The 12,249-nt window shown below is 43.6% G+C and overlaps 1 protein-coding gene across 1 annotated transcript in view; it reads left to right on the plus strand.

Annotated features, from left to right (window-relative positions):
* The window catches only part of C4H8orf34 (chromosome 4 C8orf34 homolog), a 164,168-nt gene that overhangs the window by 125,276 nt on the left and 26,643 nt on the right, over window positions 1-12,249 (plus strand). The window contains exon 10 of the mRNA XM_061995680.1: window positions 2,255-2,328. Within this exon, the coding sequence (XP_061851664.1) occupies window positions 2,255-2,328 (74 nt within the window). The remainder of the gene's footprint in view (window positions 1-2,254; window positions 2,329-12,249) is intronic.

A 12,249-nucleotide genomic window follows, 5' to 3' on the forward strand; every position in this document is an offset into this window, starting at 1 on the left:
ATTTCCCTCTGGTGTAATCCTGCTGAATTGGACAGAGTGGTTTGATGTAAGTACCAAAAATGAGAGATGGGAATCAGGTCTCAAGATCAGAGAACACAAGATGCTTTAATGCTGCAGTTTATTTTTACAGTCCTAGACTATACCTCTCAAAACTTTCCCTTTTCCATTGGACTACTTATAGGAAAGAATTAAGGGAAGAATTTAGTAGCTAGATTCTTGATTTTTATTGGAAGTATCTTCAATGGCCACACAGCAAGATTCCCCTGTAGATGCCAAGTCTATCAGGTTTGTCTCTTGGATCAGTCCTCCATGAACCTTTGCTCTTGTTCTGTACATATAGATGGGGAGAACGTCTGCGACTTCAAAAGACAGACACTGCAGCAGGATTGATTCAGTAAAAATCTGCAGCTGTCAGCCTCCTGTCTGTTTTTCAGGTTACGGGAATTGTAGATGACACCTACTAGTTGTTCTTGTTTTGTTTTCTTTTTTAAATTTGTGTACTGAGAAATAGTATCACTAATAGATAATTGTTTATTTAATCCCAATTGCCTACAAGTACCATAGGACCTTGTTTATCTTGCTTCAGTCCCTTTGGCTGTAAACTACCTTACCCTTTCAGTGAAAGCCATGATATAAGGCAGGAAAATAAGACATTGTTGCAAATAAGGTCTTAGCAGTTAGTGCATACTTTTAGAAGAAAGGTTAAAATACAATAAGTTGTTAGAGTAAACTCTTAATATTGGATAAATACTCTCAACTTCTAAACCACTCCTCAGTTTGTTAGAGAAAAGCTGTTTGAAAAGTGAGTTACTTTGCAGTGTAGTATGCCACTCTATGTTTGAGGTGAGGGCAAAGACTTCTTTCTTTCGTGGCCCTATCTGGAGTAATAAAATTGGACTGAAAATCTTTAAATGATTATATAGTACTATGCAACAGTGTTTATCTGTGGTATTTCCATATCTACTGTGTTATTAGGTCTACAGATCATGCTGTGATATATAATATTTGGTTTGCTAACTAAATTTTACTATGCAAATTTCACGAGTAGTTAATTCCTGTTTAAACAGAGGTCACTGGTTTTTGTTATTGCCATTGGTTAGCTCATGTTTCTATCCAGTAGAAAGACTAGGATGTGTAACAAAAATGGGTGTTTGCCTGTAGAGAAAAAGTTTGAAATTGGGGATGTTTGATAGAAATAAAAAACACATACAGTGCTTTTTGAGATGGAACTACATGACCAGGGTAAAAAAATTAATAAGAATGCAAATATGTGGGAACTAGAATTGAGAACTAGATATGTCAGTGGCAAAAATGTGACATCATCTCCTGAACAATTTTCTGGCAACTTTGCATCGTTGTCACCTTTTTTTCCTCTACTTCCATTTGTATTTGTAATTAACATGATAACATGAGTTGCCATACTTCAGTATGGTTCTGTCTTTTATATCAAGTATAGTCTAAGATGTTTAACAAATCAGGGCACTTTGGAAACATAAGGACCTCCCTGCTAAGTGTCTGAATAACAGCAGAACCTAGGAAATATCAGGGTATCTTGTATTCTTTAGACTGCTTATGAACAGCAGCTGAATGCTACCAAAGTGTCAGGTAAAGAGTGAAACTGCACAGCATGTTACTTGGAAATTGCTTTCTCTGACATAGGTACATAAATTCTGGTTTAAGTCATTACATATGTGTCAAAGAGGCATTCTAGACTTCTCACCAAATCATGTTGTTTTACAAATGTGGCAGTATGGGGAAAAATTATAGGTTACATGGCTTTTAAACATTGCCTTTTAAACATTGCCTTTTAAACATTGCCTAAAGTGACCAGAATGTCTTACTTCAAGGATTTTAATTGTAATTAGTTTAACAGAATTAATTAAATTCAATTTTACTGATTTTATTAAGGCTGAAGATCCACTGCTCACTTGTGTAAAGGATAAACAGTTTTATTAGTAAAAATAATAACCTGTGAGACACCCTAGCAGCTGAAGTAAGCTTGCTTATTACTCTTGTTGTGTTAGAGACAATGATCTACATTGCATTAAGCTTACAAATTAAAATGAGACATAAAGTCAGACATAAATTTAAATCCAATGTAAATTAAAATCCATTGAAGTGTAACTGAAAAGCAGTGCATTTACAGTAGCCACATTTACCATCCCACTAGTTAATTTATAGGCCTTTTATTTTCAAAGTGACTAACACTTACTTAATTAGAGCAATTTACTACTCTTCTATCTCTTTGGAACAGCTCAAGCACCCGAGGTTGAAACATTTACAGAAGATATTGATGAATTTCAGAGTGCCTCTCAAGTCACAGGTTCTGTAAGTATCTTCCCTTATGAATAATACTGTAATTTTTTAAAAATTTTGATAAAAATGAGATTTTGCATAAAGACAGAAGTTATGCTTGCCAGCACTGACATCCTAGAGAGAAAAGTTAATTAACCTAACCTTCCTGAACTTTCAGTTATCTGGCAGATTTAATTTTTTCATTCTAGGAAAGGTGATATTTTTAAATAAATTATTATTATAATATCTGCTGAGACAACTGGCAAGGGTGCTTAGCCACTGCCCATCATTTATCAGCAGTCCTGGCTGACTGGGGATGTCCCATGGGATTGGAAGACATCCAATGTAACACTCATATATAATAAGGGACAGAAGGATGATCCAGGAAGTAACAGGCCTGTCAGTTTGACTTCGGTGCTGAGGATGCTGATGGAGCAGATCATCCTAAGTTCTGTTATGCAGCACATGCAGGACACCCAGGTGATCAGGCCCAGTCAGCATGGATTTATGAAGGGCAGATCCTGTTTAACAAACCTGATCTCCTATTACAGTGACCTGCTGATTGGATGAAGGAAAGGCTGTGGATATTGTCTACCTTGACTTTAGTAAGGCATTTCACAGTTTCCCACAGCATTCTCTTTGAGAAATTGACTGTTCTTGGCTTGGATGGGCAGACACTTTCCTGGGTGAAAAACTGGTTACATGGTCGAGTCCAAAGAGTGGTGGGCTATGGAGTTAAGTCCACTCGGTGACTGGTCACAAGTGGTGTCCCCCAGGGCTCAGTACTGGGGCCACTCCCATTCAACATCTTTATTAGTCATCTGGATGAGGGGACAGAGTGCACACTTAGTAAGTTTGCAGATGACACTAAGTGTCAATCTACTTGAGGGTAGAGAAGCTTTAGGGAGAGATCTAGGTAGGCTGGATGTCTGGACCAAGTCCAATGCCATGACTTTCACTAAGGCCAAGTGCTGGATCCTGCACTTGGGCCACAACAACCCACAGCAGTGCTACAGGCTTGGGGAGGAGTGGCTGGAAAGCTGCCAGGCAGAGAACGACCTGGCAGTCTTGGTTCACAGCAGCTGAACATGAGCCAACCATGTGTCCAGGTGGCCAAGAACTCCAGTAGCATCCTGGCCTGTATTAGGAACAGCGTTGTCAGCACAAGGAGGTAGGTGATCATTTCCCTGTACTTGACTTTGGTGGGGCTGTACCACCTCTGTCCAGTTTTGGACCTCTCTCTACAAGAAGGACATGAAGGTGCTGAACAGGACACAGAGGTGGGCTACCAAACTAGGAAAGGATTTCGAGCATGTCTCATCTGAGGAAAGGCTGAGGGATCTGGGGCTGTTTAGCCTAGAGAAAAGAAGACTCAGGAGAAATCTTATCGCTCTCTACAACTGCCTGAAAGGAAGTTTTAGCAAGGCAGGGGTTGGTCTATTCTTTCTAGTAACAAGCGATAGAACAAGAGGAAGTGGCCTGAAGTTGTGCCAGGGGAGGTTCAGGCTGGATATGAGGAGGAATTTCTTTACTGAAAGGATTGTCAGGCATTGGAGCAGGCTGCCCAGGGAGGTGGTGGAGTCACTGTCCCTGGAGGTGTTTAAGAGATGGTTGGATGTTTCACTTAGGGAAATGGTCTAGTGGTTGATAGGGCTGGGAGAAAGGTTGGACTTGATGATCTTAAAGGTCTCTTCCAGCCAAAGCTATTCTATGATTCTCTCCTGCAAAAAAGTATGTTATTGGACTTATATGTACAGCTATTATTGAAAGTGCAACGATTTAAACTATATATGTATGTTAAATGTAAGTCAAATATCCATTTTAGCATGTAATATTCAAGTTTACAAAACTGAGATAACAAATTAATTAAAACTCTAAATTTCATTATGGAATGTGATGTTATATCTCACCTATAAGAGCTTTTCGGTAACATTTGCTTGGAAACTAACAAACAAGGAGCATCTAAAACATATAGCTATTTTGCTTTTGTGTTTTTACTGCAGTATCGTACTTGGCAATATTTTCATCAATTCTTTTATTTTGAAATTTAAGATAATCTTTACAATTTTACAGTTTGCAGAAAATTTAACCATCAATAAAGTAATTATGGAAAAATTATATAATCAGAATTTTGGCACTAGTTTGTATGTTTTCATATAGAATTCTATATGAAATTTACGTAGAGAATCATAGAATCACTACAGTTGGAAAAGACCTTTAAGATCATTAAGTCCTTATCATCAATTAATTCCCTGGTCCTGCTGACCAAAATATTTCCGATATAAGCCAGGATGCAACTGGCCTTCTTGGCCACTTGGGCAAACTGCTGACTCATATTCAGCTGACTAATGCTTAACATCCCCAAGCCTTTTTCCACCAGGCAGCTTTCCAGACACCCTGCCCCAAGCCTGTATCATTGCATGGGGTTGTTGTGGCCCAAGTGCAACACCTGGCACTTGGCCTTGTTGAGCTTTGTGCAACTGGCCTCAGCCCATTGCTCCAGCTTGTCCAGGTCCCTCTGAAGAGCCTTTTTGTCTTCAAGCAGGTCTATGTACCCATCCACTCAGCAAACTTACTGAGAATGCACTCAATCCTCCCATGTAGATCACTGATAAAGTTAGAAAACAGTACAGGATCCAACACTGATTCCTGAGAAACACCACTGGTGACCAGCCGCCAACTGGATTTAATTCCATTCCCCACTGCTCTCTGGGCCTCACCATCTAGCTGATTTTCCACCCATCTTAGAGTAGGTTTATCCAAGCCGTGGGCAGCCAGTTTCTCCAGAAGGATGCTGTGATAGACTGTCTTTACTAAAGTCCAGGAAGACCACATCCACAACCTTTCCTTTGTCCACTAAGCAGATCACCTTGTCGTAGAAGGAGGTCAGGTTAGTCAAGCAGGATCTGCCCTTCGTAAAGCCATACTGACTGTCCTGTATGTGCCTCACAAAGGTGCTCAGGATGATCTGTTCCATAACCTTCCCTGGTACCAAGGTCACACTGACAGGCCTGTAGTTCCCAGGATCTTCCTTCTGGCCCTTCTTGTAGATGGGTGTCACATTTGCCAACCTCTAGTCTGCTGGGACTGCCCTGGTGAGCTAGGATTCACCAGGATGGAGAGTGGCTTGGTAAGCACTTCCACCAGCTTCCTCAGCACCCTAGAGTGGATCCCATCTAGCCCCGTGGACTTGTGGGGCTTCTTCTGTGGGGCTTCTTCTTCCCCGTGGAGCAGCAATTCACAGCCCCATGGACTAAGGGGGCTTCTTCTGTCCCCCGTCTATGTCTTCTGGCTCAGGGGGAACAAGTGCCCAAGGAATAGCTGTTTTTACCATTGAAGACCGAGGTGAAGAAGGCATGAAGTACCTCAGACTTTTCCTCATCCTTGGTCACTGTGCTTCCCCCTCCATCCATTAAAAGCTGAAGATTCTCCTTAGCGCTCCTTTTGTGACTAATATATTTATAGAAATTTTTCCTATTGTCTTTTACAGCAGTGGCCAGTTTAAGTTCTAAGTGTGCCTTGGACCTTCTAATTTTCTCCCTGCATAATGTCACAACATCCTTGTAGACCTCTTGAGCTGCCTGACCCTTTTTCCAAAAGTCATAAATTCTCTTTTTTCTTCTAAGCTCCACTATAAGATCCGTGTTTAGTTAGGCTGGTCTTCTGCTCTACTGGCTCATCTTCTTGCACATGGGAGCAGCTTGATCCTGTCTACCTTGATCCTGTCTATTTCGTCTACCTCCTCATTCTGGTTGGGCGATCCATAGTAGACTCCTACCATGACATCAGCCTTATTGTTTTTCCCCTGATTCTTACCCATAGACACTCAGTTCTATTCTCACCAACATTGAATTCTGAATAGTTGAGATGCTCCCTAACATAGAAGACTACCCCTCTGCCTCTTTTGCCTTGCCTATCCCTTCCAAAGAGTCTGTAGCCATCCAGTGCAGCATTCCAGTTGTGTGACTCATCCCACCACGTGTCAATAATAGCGACGATGTCACACTGCCCTTGGTGCATAATGGCTTCCAGCTCTTGCTGTGCTGCCTCCAAGATTATCCCCAGCAAGCCTGGTTTTGCCTTTTTTCTCCTTCAAATCTAGCTCAAAGCTCTCTCAGTGATCCTCACTAATACTGAGAACGGAAAATCTTTTTTTATGAGGAAGGGCTGAGAGACCTGGGGCTGTTTAGCCTGAAGAAGAGAAGACTGAGGAGGAACCTTATCAACACTTATAAATACCTAAAAGGTGGATGTCAGGAGGATGGGGCAAGTCTTTTTTTCTATTGTGTCCAGTGATAGGACAAGGAGTAATGGGCACAAGTTGGAATACAAAAAGTTCCACTTAAACATGAGGAAAAACTTTTCTGTGAGAGTGAGGGAGCCCTGGCACAGACTGCACAGGGAGATTGTCAAGTCTCCTTTTCTGGAGGTTTTTCAAATCCACTTGAACTCATTACCATGCAACTGGATTGAGGTGAACTTGCTTTGGCAGGAGATTGGACTTGATCTCTAGAGGTTCCTTCCAATCCCTACCATTCTGTGATTTTGTGATTCTTGGTGTAGTTTGACTCTGTTGGTAGTTAAATGGATCATTATCATAGATTTCTATCTACTCCTGTATATTTGACAGATTTCTTTTAAAATGCCTTGTCTTTCAGAAGAGAATTGTTTTGAGAGAAATTGTGAGACACAGCAGAAAAGAGCTGTGTGGGTTCCTTATTTATGTCCTATGTATAGGTCCACATGTAGGATCTTTGATATGGAAAGTAAAGCAATCTCATTACCAGTACTCAAAAGAGATAGGAAACATCTATGACATGGTTTATGTAATTTATACTATGGTTATATTATGATTTTATTGTAACATTTAATATGTTTACTTTTCTGTTTCTGAAAAATCTTGTAGTTCCTGTAATTAGGCCTTTTTCCTTTAAACTTTTCTTAGTAGGATCTTTTACTACACTTTATTTTTCACAAAGAGAGCTTATATTTGAAAAATTAGAATCATAGAATCATAGAATGGTAGGGGCTGGAAGGGACCTTTAGAGATCATCTAGTCCAACCCCCCTGCAGAAGCAGCGTCATAAGGTCACAAAGGAACATGTCCAGACGGGTCTTGAAGACCTCCAAGGAAGGAGACTCCACAACCCCCCTGGGCAGCCTGTGCCACTGCTCCCTCACCCTCACAGTGAAATAGTTTTTTCTTATGTTTAAGTGGAACTTTTTGTGTTCCAGCTTCATCCCATTACCCCTTGTCCTGTTACTAGCTACTATAGAAAAAAGGGATGTCCCAACCTCCTGACACCCACCCTTTAGATATTTATAAATGTTAATAAGATCAGCCCTCAATCTCCTCTTCTCCAGACTAAACAGCCCCAGTTCTTGCAGCCTTTCCTCATATGAAAGATGTTCCAGTCCCCTGATCATCTTGGTGGCTCTACACTGGACTCTCTCCAGCACTTCCCTGTCCCTCCTGAGCTGAGGAGCCCAGAACTGGACACAGGACTCCAGATGAGGCCTCACCAGGGCAGCGTAGAGGGGGAGAAGAACCCCCCTTGATCTACTGGCCACACTCTTCTTGATGCATCCTAGGATGCCATTGGCCTTCTTGGCCACGAGGGCTCATTGCTGGCTCATATTTAGTTTACTATCAATCAGGACTCCCAGATTTCTCTCTGCAGAGCTGCTCTTCAGCAGTTCGACCCCCAACCTGTACTGGTGCATGGGGTTGTTCCTTCCCAGATGCAGGACTCTGTCCCCTCATCCAGGTCATTGATGAAGATATTGAACAAGACTGGCCCCAGAACCGATCCCTGTGGAACTCCACTGGCCACAGGCCTCCGACTAGATTCTGTGCCATTTATCACCACCCTCTGGGCTTTGTCATTCAGCCAGCTCTTGATCCACCTCACTGTCCACTCACCCAAGCCACACTGCCTGAGCTTTCTGCTAAGGGTGTTATGGGAGACAGTGTCAAAAGGCTTGCTGAAGGCAAGGTAGATGACATCTGCTGCTCTCCCCTCATCTAGCCAGCTGGTTATGCACTCATAGAAGGGTACCAGTTTGGTCAAACAGGATTCCCCTTGGTGAAGCCATGTTGACTCCCCCTGATAACCATCTTATCCTTCATATGTTCAGTGATAACATTGAGGATGAGTTGTTCCATCACTTTTCCAGGGATGGAGGTGAGGGTGACCAGCCTGTAGTTTCCTGGGTCATTCTTCTTGCCCTTTTTGAAGACTGGCGTGACATTGGCCTTTCTCCAGTCCTCAGGCACTTCATCTGTCCTCCATGTTCATTCAAAAATTATAGAAAGCGGCTTAGCAATCACATCGGCCAGCTCCCTCAGCACTCTAGAATGCATCCCATCAGGACCCATTGACTTATGAGCCTTAAGCTTGGCCAACAAGTCTTTAACCTCTTCCTCTTCCACCCAGGGCAAGTCCTCTGCTGTCCTGGCCATCCTGTTATCCTTGCCAGACTGGGCTTCCTGAGGGTTGGCCTTGGTCTTAAAGACTGAAGCAAAGAAGGCATTCAGTACTTTGGCCTTCTCTGCATCCTCAGACACCGGGGCACCCTCAGCATTTAGCAGCTGGCCCACATTATCCCTCGCCATCCTTCTGCTGCTAATGTACTTGAAAAATGCCTTATTGCTGTCCTTAACATCCCTGGCTAAATGTAATTCTAGAAGGGCTCTAGCCTTCCTAGTTGCACCCCTGCATGCCCTGGCAATGTTCCTATACTCTTCCCAAGAAGCCAGCCCCTGTTTCCACCTCTCATAGATGGCTGCTTTCTGCCTGGGTTGCCCCAGCTGATCCTTGCTCATCCATGGAGGCCTCCTACCTCCTTTTCCTCCTTTCTTGTGCATTGGGACACACTGATCCCGGGCTTGGAGGAAGTGGTGCTTGAAGATTGACCAGCTCTCATGGGCACTTCTGTCTTCTAGAATCATATCGCATGAGATCCATCCAAGTAGCTCTTTGAAGAGGCCAAAGTCGGCTCACCTGAAATCCAGGGTCACGGCCCTGCTTTGTGTTCTGCCCCTTCCACGCAGGATCTTGAACGCTACCATCTCATGGTCACTGCAGCTGAGGTTGCCTCCAACCTTCACATCCCCAGCCAGGCCCTCTCTATTCGTCAGCACCAGGTCCAGCAGCACACTCCTCCTTGTTGGTTCCTTGATCATCTGCGACAGGAAGTTGTTGTCAACAATCTGTAGGAACCTCCTGGACTACGTGTGCTTGGCTGTGTGGCTATCCCAGCAAATATCAGGGTGGTTGAAGTCCCCCATGAGGACCAGGGATGTTGATTGTGAGGCAGCTCTCAGCTGTTCCACATCCTCCTCCTGATCAGGTCACCTGTAGCAGACTCCTACAACAATATCACCTGCTTTGCCCTGGCCATAAATTTTTACCCATAAGCACTCTACTCTCTGCCCCACCCACGCACAGTTCAGTACACATTAATTGCCCTCTAACATAGAGAGCAACTCCACCTCCACGCCTTGGCAGTCATGGTGCTCCAGTCATGGCAGCTGTCCCACCACGTCTCTGTGACAGCAATGAGGTCGTAGCCCCACATTCGCACCCACATCTCCAGTTCCTCCTGCTTATTCCCCAGTCTGCGTACATTGGTGTAGAGGCAGTGCAGGGGCTTACTCACACAGGTTTCCCTGGGCAAGTGCAGGAGATTCCTCCCCGGTTTGGCTCTTTCTCAGGGTGGTCAGCCTTCCATATCTCAGCCCAGTGTGCAGATGAAGGGCACTTATCATTGCATTCCCAGTCCTGCCCTGTTTCCCAGCTAGAGGGGACAGCTTGTTCTGTTTTGCTTCTCCCTCCACCCCCCAAGTCCCTTAGTTTAAAGCCCTCTTTATTAAATTTGCTAGTCTACTCCCAAATAATCCAGTGCCTTTACAGGAGAGATGAATCCCATCCCATCCTATCAAGCTGTAGTCCCCAAGGAAGGATCCATTGTCAAAGTACCCAAAGCCTTCCCGCCAGCATCAGCCTCTCAGCCAGGAGTTCACTTGGCTGATTTTTCCATTACAAACTCCTCCTTTATCTCCAGTGAACAGGATAGAGGAGAAAATATCCTGAGCCCCTCTACCTTTTACCTGCTCCCCTAAGGATTTAAAATCCATCTGGATCCTGGAGATGTCATGCCTCATGACATCATTCATACCTACATGGAACACAAGCAGGGGGTAGTAGCCTGCACGAGCCATGGCACTCTCTTGGCCACATCCCTGATCTTGGCCCCAGGCAGGCAGCACATCTCTCTTGACTCCCTACCTGCTCCACAGATGGGTCTCTCAGTGCCCCTTAGCAGCGAGTCACCCACAACAAGCACCTATCGCCTCTTCCTGCGATGTCCATTACCTACTGCAGGTGGAGCAGCTGATGGTTTGTTTAGTGGGTTTTACCCTTTTGGAGCTTGCTCTTCGAAGTCCCTTGTCGCCAGTGCCTCATACTTATTTGTAGTGGGCACTCTGGAAGGAGGGCTTTGAAGATGAGCCTTTGTCTTTCTTTCTTTTGTAACCAGGGTCCACGACTTATTGGATTCACTGGAGGCTTGTACCTGATTGTGGCAGTCTCCATCTATCTCCACTTCATCCCCTCTGATACTACAGAGCCTCCTCACAGTTTCCGGCAGCTCTTTCACCAAGTGCCTCAGTTCCTGAACTTGAGGGCACCTATGACACATTTTGCCTCAGAAGCATAGGTCCCTAAGCAGTCTAAACACTCTCTGCATTCCACCTGGACCAAAGGTTCTCTGCTAACCAGCTCTGTCTGGGTGGATGCATTGGCCTTCACCTGGATTTTGTCCACCTGAGCCCTGGCTTTAGTCCTTAGGCGAGTGCTCACCATTTTGCTAGGTTGAAGCTGAAGCTGGGGCACTTCTCTGACTTGTGCTTCTCTAAACGGGCCGTGGGGTTGTTCCCTGCCCATCTTCCCTGCTCGCCCTGCCTGCACAAACTGCTGCGCAAACTCCTGCGCCACACCTGGGTGCCGTGTCACTCCCTGTTTGCTGGCTCTGTTCGCCATCCTGTTCTCAATTAAGAACTTCAGTTTTCAGTGCTTCTTCAAGAAAGGCACTTACTCACAATTTCATTTGATAAACCCCACTGGCAGGTGTTGTATGCATTGTGTGGTTAGTGCTTCCAAGGAGGCCTTTTATTGAACAGACAGAAGGACAGATGTCTTCTTGAGTGAAAATGCTCTAATTTGAAAACAATTAATCCTCTAAAATTTAATTTCAAATTGAAAGAATTTTTCTGAACTTAAAGAAAAAAAGAAGTGGGGGAAAAAAAAAAAACGAGTGCCTTGTTTTTACCTGTCAAAAATACGGGTACCTGACTAAAAGAAGATGGAAGCTTAGAAAAAAATATTCTTATTATATTTCAGAAACTGAAACAAATGTGATTCCCAGGTGCCTACATATTTCTTCTTTCCTTCTTGCCTGTAAACAGAAAAAAATTGTGTAAGTTAACTACCGTTTTTTTGGTGTAAGGTTTAGTGTCAAATGTGCTGGCTGACTGCCATGGGAAGCAAAAAGCTTGTAATTTCAATTACATGGTATTTCAAGTAGAACAGGCCCTAATGTGGAAGGTGGGGATTAGAAGTGGCTGCCAATATTGCAACAGAGCTCTGAGAAGATTATTTTTACAGTACCAAAAAACCATGCTGACTAGCTCACCTTATATCTTTGAACAGACTACTGAAGCTGAAAGATTAAACATTTGGTGAACTCTTAGAAAATGAGTGTTGTATAAAGAATCTTCAAACAAAATATTGCACAAAAAGTTCTACTGTGTGTATAACTATCCTTGCTGGCTGCCTGGTCAATATGGAAGGGACTCTTGCAAATAAATAAATTCTTTAATAAAGGGGACTTTTTAAATTTATTTGTGTCTATTTAAGATATCAGCAAAGAAGTGGTAAGTTATGCATAGAA

The sequence above is a fragment of the Colius striatus genome, chromosome 4 (assembly GCF_028858725.1).
Source record: "Colius striatus isolate bColStr4 chromosome 4, bColStr4.1.hap1, whole genome shotgun sequence".
Classification (NCBI taxonomy): Eukaryota; Metazoa; Chordata; class Aves; order Coliiformes; family Coliidae; genus Colius; species Colius striatus.